General features: G+C 35.9%; 1 protein-coding gene across 5 annotated transcripts in view; it reads left to right on the top strand.

The window, feature by feature from the left end:
* ZC3H13 (zinc finger CCCH-type containing 13) overlaps positions 1 to 17,184 on the top strand; it is a 100,597-nt gene that overhangs the window by 56,388 nt on the left and 27,025 nt on the right. For all 5 annotated transcript variants that reach the window (XM_080798711.1, XM_080798713.1, XM_080798712.1 and 2 more), the window contains exons 9-11: positions 6,509 to 6,819; positions 9,410 to 9,874; positions 16,990 to 17,181. In XM_080798711.1, coding sequence (XP_080654837.1) covers positions 6,509 to 6,819; positions 9,410 to 9,874; positions 16,990 to 17,181 — 968 coding nt within the window. The remainder of the gene's footprint in view (positions 1 to 6,508; positions 6,820 to 9,409; positions 9,875 to 16,989; positions 17,182 to 17,184) is intronic.

Here is a 17,184-nt window from a genome sequence, read left to right as displayed (position 1 = left end):
ATATTCCATTGTATATATAGACCACATCTTTATCCATTCATCTGTCAGTGGACATCTGGGCTCTTTACATAGTTTGGCTATTGTGGACATTGCTGCTATAAACATTGGGGTACACGTGCCCCTTCAGATCACTACGTTTGTATCTTTGGGGTGAATACCTAGTAGTGCAGTTGCTGGGCCATAGGATAGCTCTGTTTTCAACTTTCTGAGTAATCTCCATACTGTATTTCAAAGTGGCTGCAGTAGCTTGCATTCCCACCAACAATCCTGGAGGATTCCCCTTTCTCCACATCCTTGCCAACATCTGTCGTTTCCTGACTTATTAATTTTAGCCATTCTGACTGGTGTGTGGTGGTTCTCATTGTGGTTTTGATTTGTAGTTCCCTGATGCCAAGTGATGTGATTTTTGCCTTTGTTTCCCTTGCCTTTGGAGACATGTCTAGCCAGAAGTTGCTGCAGCCAAGGTCAAAGAGGTTGCTGCCTGTGTTCTCCTGTAGGATTTTGATGGATTGCTGTCTCACGTTGAGATCTTGCATCCATTTTGAGTCTCTTTTTGTGTGTGTGGTGTAAGGAAATGGTCCAGTTTCATTTGTCTGCCAGTGGCTGTCCAATTTTCCCAATACCATTTGTTGAAGAGACTATCTTTTTTTCCATTGGATATTCTTTTCTGCTTTGTCAAAGATTAGTTGACCATAGAGTTGAGGGTCCATTTCTGGGTTCTCTGTTCTGTTCCATTGATCTATGTGTCTGTTTTTGTACCAGTACCATACTGTTTTGATGATTGCAGCTTTGTAATAGAGCTTGAAGTCCAGAATTGTGATGCCACCAGCTTTGCTTTTTGTTTTCAACATTCCTTTGGCTATTTGGGTTCCATTCAAATTTTAGGATTATTTGTTCCAGCTCTGTGAAAAAAGTTGATGGTATTTTGATAAGGATTGCATTGAATGTGTAGATTGCACTAGGTAGCATACATATTTTAAATTTTAACCATATTTGTTCTTTCAGTCCATGAGCATGGAACATTTTTCCATTTCTTTGCATCTTCCTCAATTTCTTTCATGAGTGTTACATAGTTTTCTGAGTACAGATCCTTTGCCTCTTTGGTTAGGTTTATTTCTAGGTATCTTATGGTTTGGGGTGCAGTTGTAAATGGGATCGACTCCTTATTTCTCTTTCTTCTGTCTTGCTGTTGGTGTATAGAAATGCAACTCTTTCTTCTGTCTTGCTGTTGGTGTATAGAAATGCAACTGATTTCTGTGCGTTGATTTTATATCCTGACACTTTACTGAATTCCTGTATGAGTTCTGGCAATTTTGGAATGAGTATTTTGGGTTTTCCACAAAGAGTATCGTGTCATCTGCAAAGAGCAAGAGTTTGACTTCTTTGTCGAGTTGGATGCCTTGTATTTCTTTTTGTTGTCTGATTGCTGAGGCTATGACTTCTAGTACTATGTTGAACAGCAGTGATGATAGTGGACATCCCTGCTGTGTTCCTGACTTTTAGGGGAAAAGCTCTCAGTTTTTTCCCCATTGAGAATGATACTCACCGTGGGTCAAGGTCAGAAAACAAGGTCAGAGTTTTCATAGATGGCTTTTATGATATTGCAGTATGTTCCTTCTATCCCTACACTGTGAAGTTTTAATCACGAAAGGATGCTGTACTTTGTCAAATGATTTTTCTGCATCTGTTGAGAGAATCGTATGGTTCTTGTCCTTTCTTTTATTAATATGATGGATCACATTGCTTGATTTGCAGATGTTGAACCATGCTTGCAGCCCAGGAATAAATCCCACTTGGTCGTGGTGAATAATCCTTTTAATGTACTATTGAATCCTATTGACTAGTATTTTGGTGACAATTTTTGCATCCATATTCATCAGGGTATTGGTTTGTAATTCTCCTTTTTGATGGGGCTTTGTCTGGTTTTGGGATCAAGGTGATGCTGGCCTCATAGAAAGAGTTTGGAGGTTTCTAAAGGCCTTTAATTTCTTTTTCTTATCTGACTGCTGCAGCTAGGACATCCAGTACTGTGTTGAATAATAGTGATGAGAGTGGACATCCTTGTCTGGTTCCTAATCTTAGAGAAAAAGCTCTGTTTTTCACCACTGGATATGTTAATTGTGGGTTTGTCGTGTGTGACTTTTATTATGTTGAGGTATGTTACTTCTAAAGCCACTTTGTTGAGAATTTTTATCATAAATGGGTGTTGAGTTTTGTCAGTGCTTTTTCTGTATCTGTTGAGATGATCATAATAATTTTTATCCTTTGAGATCTTGCTAGATTTTGAATGACACTTCCATGCCTAAAACTCTCTAGTGATTTTCTTCATGCTTATAATAAAATCTGGGGGGAAAAAAAGTACAGTCTGGCTTTCACCATCACAAAGATGACTTCATATCATCTGGCCTTCTCTCATGTAACTCTTCACTTACAAATTGTAATTACCCTTGTCTTCTTAATGTTCTTCTCATATATTGTGATTCCTCCTGCCTCTTGTGGTTGCTGAACCCTCTGCAAGGCATGTTCTTTCCCTGGATTGTCAGCTCTTGGCTCAAATTCCATCTTCTCAATAAGGCCCTTTCCTTTGAACCATCCTAAGTTGTCCCCTAACTTTTTTTGAGGGAGGGAGCCTAATAGTTTCTATTTTATTACCCTGTTTTTACAGACTTTGTTGTATTAACTAACTGAAATTGCTTTGCTTTCCTGGTGGTGGTCTACTCGTAGTCCATGTAGTTAAGACAGACTGGTTTTCAGTCCTTTAAACAATGGTATGGATGTAGTAACAAGATATGTGTTACCTGCTACTGTTATTGGTATTATGATGATGATGATGTTAGTGGTTTTGCCTTCTTTTTTTTTTTAATTAACATATAATGTTTTATTAGCCCCAGGTTGCCTCTCTTTTTTACTTCTGTATTCTCAGTGCCAAAAATAATGCTTGCAGTATATAAGATGCTCACTTAATATTAGCTCAATAAATTAAAATGACTTACTTTTTTATTTAGGATATGTTTCTTATGTAAAATAATAAAGCCAAAATATTTCTGTGTGTGAAATCTGTATCATATGGTGTTGCATTTTACCACTGGAAATAGTTGATTTTGATATTGCCCATAGTCCTTTTTTTTAAAGTATACTTTTCATGATGATTTTAAAGGGTGACTTATAAATGTTAGTTACATTATGAAGGCATATTTTCATTTGAGAAATAGAAACCATTTACTAAAAGAAAAAAATGGTATTAGTAATTTTTAAAAAGTCTAGGGTAAGCATGCTTGTTTGTAGGTGAAATTTATGTATTTTGAGTAAGGGAAGTTTTTCTTTTTAAATTTTTTAACCTTTCACATGTTCCCCAAATGAAATATACCCTGAATATTCTCATTGCACATTTTGTCCTAATTATAGTAGCATTAAAAAACTTCTGGTTAGAATCAAGTCAGGCTAAAGATTGGCTTTCCCTGTGCTATAAATCACAGTGCTCTTGCTGACAGTATACAAATCTCTTCCTTAAGGTATTAAGCTCTCTTCATGCAATAATAAACTCTTTTCTTAATTTGAGTGTCAAATGTCACCTCTTTTTTCTCCTCAGACAAGAAACCAGCCAATTCTAAAGCCTAAGAATAATCTAAAATTACTGCTATTCTAACTGGAAATGTATTTTAATATACCTCTGCAATAGTGTAAAAGCCAAAGTACTAAAAATTTTGGGCAGATTTCAAGGCAGTTTTATTTTCTATCTTCTTATGTGTAGAATGAACACAGGCCCAGGTCCGTTTACGCTGACATCCATAATCTGACCCATCTTGTTTTGGTAACAGATCCTCTCTTTTCACTATTCTTTAGTCATCAGACTTTTCAAAGAATAACAACAGGAAAATAAAGATACTGTCTTAGCCAACTTGGGCTCCTGTTATAAAATACCATATACTGGAGTGGTTTAAACAACAGACATTCTGTTCTCACAGCTATAGAGGCTAGAAAGTCCAAGGTCAGAGTTACAGCAGATTTGGTTTCTGGTTTACAAACAGTTGTCTTCTCACTGTGTCCTAGCGTGGACAGAGAATGAGCTCTGGTCTCTTCGTTTTCTTGTAAGGATATGATCTCATGGGAGCTCCACCCACAGGACCTCATCTAAACCAATTACTCCCAAATGCCTCTACCTTCAAATACTATCACATTGGGAGGTTATATAATTTGGGGGGACACATTCAGTCCGTAACAGATGCTTTTAATTTAAACCAAGTTTTCTTAATTTTTTTTTTCTTGAAGGATGGGTAAGAAGAAAAAATGCTGAAACCATAACTTAACAATGGATTGGTCCCCTGACCTTAATTTGATAGGTTGATTATCCTATGCTTGAACTGAATTTTTTACTCCATGCTATCGACACTGAATTTGAATAGAAATGTGATTGGACTGTATTGTGGGGTTTTTTTTTTAAAGATTTTATTTGTTTATTTGACAGACAGAGATCACAGGTAGGCATAGAGGCAGGCAGAGAGAGAGGGGGAAGCAGGCTTCCAGCTGAGCAGAGAACCCGACGTGGGGCTCAATCCCAGGACCCTGAGATCATGACCTGAGCTGAAGGCAGAGGCTTTAACCCACTGAGCCACCCAGGCGCCCCTGTATTGTGTTTTTTAAAGAGAGTAATATGAGCTATTTTATTTTTTAGGTTCCATGAACTAATCACCAAGTGGCATTGCAGACTTTCTTGAAGCAGTTTTTAGTATGCACAGTAAATAAAACTAACCAAAATGCCAGTTCAGTGAAAAGCCACGTTTTTTTTAATCAATTTATAGATTTCCAAATTGTCTAGAACCTGATGACATTGCAGTTGGAACATACCAAACAGTAATAATTCTAATTCTCAATCTTGCAGTATTTTTCTGTTCAGTAAGATGCATTTGAATGACCATTGATCGTAGCTGGTTTTCCAAATTTGGGTAACACCCTATGAGCATTTCTATTCCTACCTGTAAGTAAATACATTTCTCTTAAGAGTCAGTTAAATTATAGTGGCTTATGGCTTATTTTTTTTTATGAAAAGAAAATTTTTATGAGAAGTGTGAAGGTTTAGTGGAATTACTAATAACTACAATGTTTAGGTGAATAAAGATGTTCTGATTAGCTGACTTCTTTTAGTCAACTATTATCCAAAAGATGTTTTTGTTTATTTGCTAAAATCCTTGTTCTGCAAAATTCTTTTCAATATATTGGAATCACTTGGAATCACTTCCCTGAATGAGTAACATATTTTATGTATTTGGCGCTTGTATTGATAAAAGGTCTACTGAGGCATCATTTATAAAGAACATAGTTCAGGCCAGCAGTTCTTAACAAGGGGTGATTTTTGCTTTCCTGGGGAAATTTGGCAGTGTCTGGAGTAATTTTTTATTGTTACGAACGGGGGTGAGAGGGAGCATGAGACTGGCTTCTAGTGGGTAGAAGCCAGGGATGCTGCTGATCTCCCTGTGATGTACAGTACAGCCCCCCACTACAATCACTGAACACAAAATGTCAGGACCGCCAAGACTGAGAAACCCTGGTGTAGGATTAATAATGACTTTGCTACCATTTGTGGATATTAAAAATATCATAGGCACTGAAGGTAATTCTGAAATATTTTGACTAGGACTCCAGAACGTTTTTGAACAAACATCTAATCTTCAGAATGAGGACTAGGATACTAATCAGGGTATGTGGTGTCTGAAATGTTATTTTTTAACATTCTTTCTGGTCCCATTTCTTTTTAGTTATTGCACAGATGTGTGTATTCCAGCTTTCTATCACAAACACATTTTGCATAATCAGTATAAACCAGGGCCCAGGATTTAACATATTGTAGGAGTGACTCCGTTGTGCTTTGTGTGGTTATAAGTTGTTTCTTTGGCAGCAGTGAAAAGAAGGTGATTGGAAGGGAGTAGAGGAAGCCTTCGTTAAACCAGGACTCATGAACTTAATCTGTACTGGCCAAGAGTGAAGGCTGGTTATTTAAGATAAAGACAGTGTAGACAGTATGTCCTTCACCGTATCATTCTTTCCCCATCCTGAATCTCACCCCAAGCAGGGCAGACTTCAGGTTTGGCTTCTTAATTGATGATGACTTCCCTTTCCCCACAGCCTTGAATTATAGGCACTCTCACAGCCGCTTTCTATCTAGATCTTACTAGTATGTTTCCTCTTTAGCCTCTCATGGTTTCCTTCCTCCAAGTACCTATTCACAAGGTCAGAGATTATCTCTGATTAAGAGTGAATTCCATACTTTAAGTGAGGATAATATTCTATTTGTGTTTAGGGAGAGTGCTGCTTGGAGCCCAAGCTTGGGAGCAAGGCAGTGCATATCTCATCTAGGACTGTGGTCTCAGGCTGACCTAAAACCAACCAGATCTTTAAAAATTAGCTTCTTACTATACAGCATTGTGAATTGAAATTTATCCTGGAATTATGATTCACACTTTTAGCTTTAACTTTAGCATTCAGCTTTTTTTATTGTTGCTTTTCTTTACAGGTCTACTTCCCCAATAGGACAGCATCACTCTCCTATATCTTCTAGACATCACTCATCTTCCTCACAATCAGGATCATCTATTCAAAGACATTCTCCTTCTCCTCGTCGAAAAAGATCTCCTTCACCATCTTATCAGAGGACAATAACTCCACCTTTACGACGCTCTGCGTCTCCTTATCCTTCACATTCTCTGTCTTCTCCTCAGAGAAAGCAAAGTCCCCCAAGACATCGCTCTCCAATGCGAGAGAAAGGGAGGCATGACCATGAACGAACTTCACAGTCTCATGATCGGCGTCATGAAAGAAGAGAAGGTATGCACTGTATTTTATCTTGATTTTTTTTTAGCATTAAATATTTTCTTTGTTAAAGAACTGGACATTCAGATTTATTGTTACAGTAAGGAGAAGAAGAAAACCATGCTGTATTAAGTCTTTAACAGAGAAGAGTGCTTGAAGGCAGTAAGAGGTGCTTTTAATGATACGGGAACATATAAACTATTAAATGTACATAAGTGGGCATTTTTATGTATACTGAGGTAGTGCTTTCTAAGATGTTTTACTTTGGTACTCTCAAGTTCTAGAAATTTTTGGCTGTCTGATTCTTAAAACATCCCTCTAATTGCTTAATTGGTTCTTTAAAAAAACAAAAAAGTGAAGGGAAGAAAAGCAGCAAACCAGGGGCAGAGTTTGAAAGCATCAGCTATATTTTGATAAAGAGGTAAGGGCTGGGGGAATATTGAGAAGGTCGGTGTAAGCCAAGTGATCAGTTTTCTAGGTGTAACTCAAGAAAGAAGTTAGCAAAGCAGTTTCCCTTTCTAGATCCCTGAGAATTAAGTTAACTTTGGATTTGCTGCTCCTTGTTAAAGCTGAGGTGCTATTATCTGGCAATACAGTCTAATAGTTCTGATCTCTTTCTGTACTCCTTATCTAAGCTTCTTGACCTTATATATTTAAGGTTTTTTCCCCTAACTTCTGAGTTGGTGTTTAAACATAATGAGTACTCGGGAAATATTGCTTACTTGCAACATTTCCCTTTAATGTGCATTTTAAAATAAACCTCTGAGAGTATATTACAGCAGTCTTCTGTGAAACATGTTGAATTTAGTTGTTCTCTTCCTATCAGCAGTGCAACAATTAATCAAGTTCTTTTATTCAAGAAAATGATGTACATCCAGGTAGGGATCAGAGAGAGCTTCTGTGTTGTGTAGAATTATTTCTTATGTATATCATTTTGGAACCAGAACAGCACAGCAATATTTATGGAACATTGGTAAGATAGGAAAATTTTCTTAGCACCTGTGCATTAATTTTAATAAGATTTTTAACTGGAGTTGACCGGGAATATAGTGTACATTTAATGAGTACTTATTGAATGAAAACTCTTTAGTGTGTTTGATACCTGTTTTGAAATAATAATGAGAGGAAATAGTATGTGGTTGAGTCTTAAAAGAATTTTTTGTGTGTGTGCTAAGAGTGGCCCATGTTACAGGAAGAATCCATTTAATAATAAACCATATGTGTTTAGTTTCTTTAACCTTCCATACAAGATATGTAGCAGTTTGCTCCTCTGTTTAGATGTCATCTTCTGAAATAAGAATAATTTTAGTGGAAGAATGGGGAGGTAGGTAAAGAACAAAATTTAGTAACTAGATTTGAAAAGACAGATGGAATCATGAGAAGGATCTGGTACTGAGCGAACATATTTTTAGGCCCAGTTGGCATTGGAGGAGGACTAGAAGTCATAAATTGCACCAAAACGGATGGAAACCTATCCAGTCCTTGCCTACTGCTTCTGTTCTTAAAGGGCATTTGTGAACGTAAGCATATGGACGATGTAATTGGCAGGAGAAATGAGTTATTAATGTGAAAATCTGGGGGGTCTTGTGGATACTGTTTGGGTGCTTAAGAAAGTCTGTAGACCTAGCCACCTGGGACAAAGAGAAAAGAGGGTAAGTTGACAATAGGCATACGGCTCTTAGGCATACGGCTGCTGTAACTGCTAAAATAGCCTCAGATCTTGAGGTAGTTCCAGAATGTGAGAGGAACACATAAGGGAATCTGACTTAAAAACAAGGCAATGTTTGTTTTCTAATGTTCTCTTGTTAGTCCTTTGACTTCATATCAGATTTATGTTGTGATCAATTTCTGCCTGTTCTAGGCGCATCTAAAGAATAGTTTATGTTCTTCGCAAATTCCATTAGGTATTGGGTTGCCTAAGCCATTTAGGCTCTGGGCCTCTTAATTTCTTCATTTAGACGGTGACAAGGTTGAATTAAATAATCAGTGAGTTTTGTTTCAGCTTTTTAAAAACTGAAGTTCCTTTCTTATTTTTCTGTGAAGCGTTAGAAAATGCTTTAATGAGAGAAAACTTTAGAGACAGGAGTGATTCAGTAAACAGTTCAAGAAAAAGAGAGGGTGAGTAGCAACATCTCTTTGCCAGCCAGCTTACTAAATATAGGCCGCTCTTAAGTACTTTAAGTACACTTGAGGTAGTCACGGATAGTCTGGTTTGGCCCCTTCCTTGGTAGAGATGGCTAAAGTCACTGTGTACCTCTAGATCTACAAGTAATTTCTAAAAAATAAACCATCAGTGATACGAGATCAATTTATTTGTTTCGTTTGTTTAAGATAAGTATGGATAAGTTGGGGCATGGGAAGATCCTAATCAAAGTTTATCTAATCAAGAACATAGTTATTCAAGTGTTAATAAAATTACCTTTGGAATTGTAGTTTATGTGTGGTTTTAATTTTCTTATTTGCCCATGTTTTCTTTTTTTTATTTTCTGCAAAGAACGTGAATTACCATTTTTAAAAAATTTTTAGCTCTATATGTACATGTGTTGTCTGGTTTCTCAAAATTTTGTTAAAGGAATTCTAGTTGATTTCCAAACTTGCATTACAGAGACAAGAAGCAAAAGGGATAGAGAAAAGGACACAAGAGAAGAACGAGAGTATGAACAGGATCAGAGCTCTTCTAGAGACCACAGAGATGACAGAGAACCTCGAGATGGTCGGGATCGAAGAGATGCCAGAGATACTAGAGACCGACGGGAACTAAGGGACTCCAGAGACATTCGGGACTCCAGGGAGATGAGAGATTATAGCAGAGATAACAAAGAGAGCCGTGACCCCAGAGATTCTCGGTCTGCTCGTGATACCCATGACTACAGGGACCGTGAAAGTCGAGATACTCATCGAAAGGAGGATGCCTATCAAGAAGAATCCCGAAGTTATGGCAGAAACCATTTGAGAGAAGAAAGTTCTCGTACTGAAATAAGGAATGATGCGAGAAATGAGTCTCGAAGTGAAATTAGGAATGACCGGATGGGCAGAAGTAGGGGGAGAGCTCCAGAATTACCTGAAAAGGGTAAGGTTTTTGACTTGTCAGTGAACTGTATCTTGTATGCTTATATAGAAACTATTAAATCTTTTAAGGTTTCTTTTCTAAATATATTTTTTTTTACATTCATTATCATTTTGTCAAAGTAATTTTCAATTAATTGAATTTTAGCCTTCCCTATAAATTCCAAATAAGAATTGTTAAATTCCTAGGACTTAGGAATTTGCTAAAGTAGCAAAAGATAAATGGGTCCTGATTAAAATCCCCTGGTAAATTATATCCAGTTATACCCTACCCTCTTGATTAGTGTGGAACACTAAGAAAATTCCTGTCAGGCAAAAAAGTAGAGTCAAAAGGAAATAATTTCTACTAAACAGGTACAGATATGATAAAATGATTATTAAAGTGGAACTAAAATGGTGGGCTTTCAAAATTGGTGGTATCAGAAATGACTGTGTATTCCTCAGTATACTTGTGCTTTCTTCAAACCACTTCAGATAATTGCACATCAGAATTTTGAACCATTAATTTATTCTTCCCCTAAAAAGCCTTTACCAACACCCAGTAACTACCTACTACCTAAATGTTGTATTTGCCTCCCAACTGCTTGGACTGAATTAGTTTTGACACGTGTTCCTCTCTCCTTTCTTCTGCCCTCCCCTGAAATACTGCTGCAGATTTCTGAACATTTCATTATTTCCATTGGTCTTTTGGTATATCTTGGTCAATATTATAACTCCATAAGAAGCTGAAGGCTTTCCTTACCTTCTCCTTCATAGTTGTCTTGGCTTTTCTTAGCCCTTTGCTTTTTCATATACATTTTTAAAATGAGTTGTTTTTTTTTAATTTTGTGAAAAACTTAGATTTTTATTTCAAATGCATTAAATTTATAAATTTATAACTTTTTCTATTGAGGTCTTACGTATTTTATTACTGGGTGCCCAACACTTTTTGTGCTCTTGTCAGTGGTACTTAAAACATTTTTTTTTCTCTCTTTTCAATAATGCATTTACGTGGTTTAAAATTTCAAGTGTATGAAAGAATATATTGTGAAAAGCCTTGCCTCTATTCCTGACCTTATTCATTGCTTTGCCAATTTTGTCTGTATCCTTCCCAGAAATATTCTGCATAGGCAGGTTTGTAGGTCTACTCATAATCCCCATCTGGTTTTACAAACATAATTTTTTAAAAATGTATATTACTCTATACCTTGCTGTTTTCACTTAAAAAAATACCTTGGAGATCATTCCATATCAGTGAACTTGATAAGCATCTCTATCCCCTTCTTTATGGTGCACATTGTCCATTGTAGGAATTACTGAAAAGATCTTTTATTTAAATTCCAGTTAACATACAGTGTAATCTTAGTTTCAGATGTACAGTGTAGTGATTCGGCATGTGCATACAACACCCATTGCCCATCACAAGTTCCCTTTTTAATCCCCAACACCTATTTAACCCATCCCCCCACCACCTCCCCTCTGGTAACCTTCAGTTTGTTTTATATAGGTAAGAGTCTCTTTCTTGCTTTGCCTTTTTTTTTTTTTTTTAACTTTACTCATTTGTTTCATTTCTTAAATTCCATATATGAGTGAAAATATGTTGTCTTTCTCTGACAGACTTATTTTGCTTAGCAAAATACTCCCTAGCTCCATCCATGTCGGTGCAAATGGCAAGATTTCGTTCTTTTTTTTTTTTTAAAGATTTTATTTATTTATTTGACAGACAGAGATCATGAATAGGCAGAGAGGCAGGCAGAGAGAGAGGAAGGGAAGCAGGCTCCCCGCCGAGCAGAGAGCCCCATGCGGGGCTCGATCCCCAGACCTGAGCCAAAGGCAGAGGCTTTAACCCACTGAGCCACCCAGGCGCCCCAAGATTTCATTCTTTTTATGGCTGAGTAATATTCCATTGTGTATGTATACCATACTTTCTTTGCCCATTCATCAGTCATTGGACACCTGGGCTATTACCATAATTTGGCTATTGTAAATAGTGCTGCGTTATAAATATAGGGGTGCATGTATCCCTTCAAATTAGTATTTTTGTATTCTTTGGGTAAATACCTAGTAGTGCAATTATATATTGTAGGGTAGTTCTATTTTTAATTTTTGAGGAACCTCTATACCATTCTCCAAGTATACAGTGCAAACACCTGTTTGCATTCCCACCACAACAGTGTAGGACGGTTCCCCTTTCTCCACATCTTTGCCAACACCAGTTGTTTCTTCTGTTGTTAATTTTAGCCATTCAGATAGGTGTCAGGTGATAACTCATTATAGTTTTGATTTTGTATTTCCCTGATAATGAGTGATGTTGAGCATCTTTTCATGTCTGTTGGCCATCTGTATGTCCTCTTTGGAGAAATGTCTGTTCATGTGTTCTGCCCATTTTATAATTGGATTATTCGTTTTGCAGTCCCTATCAAAATACGAACACCTTTTTGCACAGAGCTAGAACAATCTGAAGTTAATACAGTAGTTCTTCCTTATCCACAGGGGCTGTGTTCCAGGATGCTGGGTGGATGCCTAAAACCTCAAATAATACTGAACTCTCTATATACTAGGTTTTTTCCTGTGCATACACACCTATGATAAAGTTTAATTTATAAATTAAGCATAGTAAGAAATTAACAGTAACTAATAATAAAACAATGATAATATACCACAGTGAAAATTATGTGAATGTGGTCTTTCTCAGAATATCTTATTTAGTGCTGTACTAACCCTTCTTATGATGAAGTGAGATGATAAAATGCTTGTGTGATGAGATGAGGCAAAGTGAATGATGTAGGCATTATGAGGTAACATTAGGCTACCGCTGACCTTCTGATGATATGTCAGGAGGAGGATCATCTGCTTCTGGACCCCAGTTGACCGTGGGTAACTGAAATCACAGAAAGCAAAGCCACAGATAGGGGAGGTGCTATAAATTATATATTGATAGGTATGTATCTATCAATATATAATTTATAGCACCTTCCCTATTATTCCAATCTTTGTTTTTGAACAGTGCTTAGTGAATAACTGTGTGTCACTAAATAGTATCTTTTTAGGGGCACCTGGGTGGCTCAGTGGGTTAAGCCTCTGCCTTCGGCTCAGGTCATGATCTCAGGGTCCTGGGATCGAGCCCCGCATCGGGCTCTCTGCTCAGCGGGGAGCCTGCTTCTCCCTCTCTCTCTGCCTGCTGCTCTGCCTACTTGTGATTCTGTCTCTCTCTCTCTGTCAAATAAATAAAATAAAATCTAAAAAAAAAAAAAATAGTATCTTTTTAAAGTATTTTATTTTCTACCATTTACTGTTGGTATATGGAAATGATAATTGATATTTATATATTAATCTTACATTATTATGTCGCTGTATATTTGTAGGAGATCTAATTGGATTCTCTTAAACATTTATGTCTGGGAACAGATTTGGCTCTTCTTTTCTGATTATTTATTTACTGTCAATAACCTGCTGATCTTTCAATATAGTGTTGACTGTAAGTGCATTTTAAAAATAGGCTTCTTTGCTCTGTTTCAGATTTTAAAGTGTTATTTTTGGCCTTTTACCATTAAGCAGCATGTTTGTAGATTTTTAGCAGATTTTTTTATTGTGTTACAGATGTCCCATAATTTCCCCAGCTTAGCTAACAACTTGTATCATGACCATTTTTTCTGTATCTTGAGAAGGTCATAGTTGGTCTCTTTAACCTTTTTATTTATGTTATATATTTCTTTAAAATTTAGAACTATCCTGGCATTTCTAAGATGAATGGAATTTTTTTCATTTTTTTAAAGTTCTAGATTAGGTTAAACTGTGATATTGAATGAAACATCTGTGTTTTCAATTGAGATTACATAAGATTAGTGGTGTAATGGTAAATATTTAACAACGAACTCTTCAGAAAAAGTCCTAACTTTTAGCTTTTGCCAGTTTCCATGGTATAAATACTCTTACCATATCAGATTTTGAGCTACTGACATGAGAAGAGATGCACACAATTGGCTCTTTCAAGCCACTGTGAACCAGTTCTGGCATGTCACTGTGTCGTTCATTTTTAATGTTGTTCTTGTTTGGCTTGGGCATCAAAGTTTTACTAGACATACAAAATGTGTTAGGTAGTGTTGCTTCTTTTTTCCTCTGGAACAATTTATATATGATTAGTTATCTATTCTTTGACAATTTAACATTTGTCTGTTAAGCGTTTCCTATTTTTCTGATGGTTATAGCTTCTACTATCAATTGAGTTTTCTCGTTAAGAGTTAATAGATTTAGATTATTGTAATAGTTATAGATTTGGTTTTTTTTTCTTAAAGCAGTGTTATATTTTTCCAGGAAATTTGTTTTCAAATTTTTGATACAAAGATGTTCCAAAATTTGCTTTTTTAAATCTCTTTTATATCTATAACTATATTCCCTTATTTTTCTTGCTCAATCTTGCCGAGATGTGTCTGTTTTGAGTCTTTTCAAATAACTAATCTTTGGTTTATATTCTTCTGTATCTCTTCTGTTCTATTAATTTCTGCTCCTAAATTTTACTTTGTTGTGAAATGTGTGGTAATTGTATTAGTAACCATTCTAAACATTTTGTAAGTTTTAATATGATTTCTTCCTTGATTCATGAATTAGGTAGAAATATGACTTTAAATTTCCAATCATAACTTTTTAAAATAAATCCTCTTCCTTAATTTTAATTGTTGTCAGAGAAGACTTTAAAGTCGACTCTTTGACATCTATATTTGTTAAGACTTAGCTGTGGCTCAGAAATTTACATAAATGTTCTGTGTGTGCTTTTAATAGTTGGATGCAAAGGGTGTCTCATGTCAAGCTTGTTAACCATGGTTTCAAATCTATAATTATTTTTAGTCTGCCTTTTCTAACATTACAGAGAAGTGAGTTAAATCTTCCTCTATTATTGTGAATTTGTTGATTTCATGTAATTTGATCAATTTTTGCTTTGAATATTTTAAGACTTTGCTGTTAGGTATAAAGGCAGATTATTCCTTTTACCACTGCAGAATGACCCTCTTTATCTCTAATAGTGCTTTTTGTTTTGAAGATTATTTTACTAACATTTCTTTTGGTTTGTATTTGATAACTATCTTTTTTCATCCTTTTCGCCTTGCTGTATCTTTTTTGTTTTAAATGTGACTCTAAACAGCATAGGTTAGTCATATGTTGAATCTTCTTATTGTATCTTCTGTGATTGTTAACTTTCAGATTTTTCATCTCTTTTTCTCTTTTGTTTCCTGGGTCATTTCCTCAGGCATTTCTTTTTTTTTTCCTTTCCTTTCCTTTTTTTTTTTTTTAACTAAGTATCTCTTAGCAGCATCTAAGCTATTACTTAACTTAGTCATTCCTTGATGTTATATTTAGCTCATTTCTAGTTTTTAAAAAATGTTTTAAATTTCTTCCTTGTGGTCTTTAATTATACAGATATTTTGACTATTAAAATACATTGTTAACAGTATTTAGAATTCTTCTCTAATTCTTTGAAGGCTCAAAGCCTGTTATGTATATTGTGAGTGTGTGTAGCTCTGCATTTTTTTAAGCCACTTTACTGAGATATGATTGACATACAAAAAAACACATACAGCTTGAAGATAAGTATGTGCTCATGAATCCATCACTAGTATCTATGCCATTAACATATCCATTGCCTGCACAAATTTCCTCTTGCTCTCTCTTTACTATTTTGTATGTCTGTGATGAGAATGCTTAATATAACATCTACCCTCTTATCAAATTTTTTATTTTCCAGGACTGTATTATTAACTGTAGGCACTGTACTATACTATAGAGCTCTAAGTCTTATTCATCTTCTACAACTGAAACTTTGTACCCTTTGACTAACACCTCTCCATCTCCTTCTACTTCCAGCCCCTGGCAGTTAACTGTTCTACTCCTATTTCTAAGAGTTTGACTATTTTAGATTCCACATATAAGTTGCACCATGTAGTATTTGTCTTTCTGTGTGTGACTTATCTCACTCAGCATAATGTTCTCCAGGTTCATCGATGTTGCTATGTTGTCTCAAATGGCAGGATTTCCTTTTTTCTTTTTTTAAAGGATGAATAATATTCTGTTATATGTATATACCACATTTTCTTTATCCATTTATCTATCAGAGGGTATTTGGGTTGCCTCCGTGTCTTGGCTATTTTAAATAATGCTGCTGTGAACATGGGCTATCTCTTCCAGATCCTGATTTCAATTCCTTTGGATATATACCCAGAAGTGGGATTACTGAATCATATGTGGTTCTGTTTTTCATTTTTTTGAGAAACTGCTGTACTGTTTTCCAAAAGTGGCTATGTAGTTTTGGATTATCATTACCACAGTCAGGATGCTCAGCTGTGTATCACAGGACTCCCTGTGTTACCCCTTTGTAGCTGCACTCAAATCCCCTCTTTTGTCCCTGACCCCTGGCAACCACTAATACGTCCTCCATCTTATAATTGTTATTCCATAAATGTTACATAATGGAACCATGCTATATATATCCTGTTGAGATTGGCTTTTTCACTCCGCATCATTTCCTTGAGGGTCATCCAAGTTGTTACATGTATTAACAGTTCATTCCTTGTAGTATTTCCCGGTCGGGGGATACCACAGTTTAACCATTCACCATTGAAAGACATTTGGGTACTTTCTAGGTTTTGGCTTTTACAAATAAAGCTACTATGAACATTCATTTCCCACATTTTTTTAATGAAAATTTTCAGGCACCACTTAATGTCCACAAAGTACCTTGGTTCTGTATTGGAATGTTTTTGCCATAAATTGTAATCAAAGCCATAATATATATCTACTTTTTCATTATTTTCATGATATTTCTGTGAATTAGGTATGAACAGATAGTTTTCATTTTTTGTTTTGTTGGGTTTGGGTTAACTGAAATGAGTCTTCTTGCTTTATGATTCCATTAAGACTTTTTTTATTGATAGAAAAAAGCTAGGACTTAGCTTACCCAAGCCCATCATTAGACAACTTGGGTATTCTGATCCAACATTTAATATTCTTTTCCACAATGATTACCATACTTTGAAACACTAACACACCTTCTGTATTTGTGTTTTTTGGGAAGAAAGTTTGTGACTGATGCAACTTGTGTAATAAAGTATATGTGTTTAAACATTTGTGTGAATATCCTTTGTTTAGGAAGTCGAGGCACAAGAGGTTCTCAAATTGATAGTCACAGTAGTAGTAGCAACTATCATGACAGCTGGGAAACTCGGAGTAGCTATCCTGAAAGAGACAGATATCCTGAAAGAGACAACAGAGACCAAGCAAGGGATTCTTCCTTTGAGAGAAGACATGGAGAGAGAGACCGTCGCGACAACAGAGAGAGAGGTT

This window comes from Martes martes (assembly GCF_963455335.1).
Source record: "Martes martes genome assembly, chromosome: 3".
In the NCBI taxonomy this organism is placed as follows: domain Eukaryota; kingdom Metazoa; phylum Chordata; class Mammalia; order Carnivora; family Mustelidae; genus Martes; species Martes martes.
The sequence above is the reverse complement of the archived record's forward strand: the minus strand, read 5'-3'. Positions and strand labels throughout refer to the sequence as shown.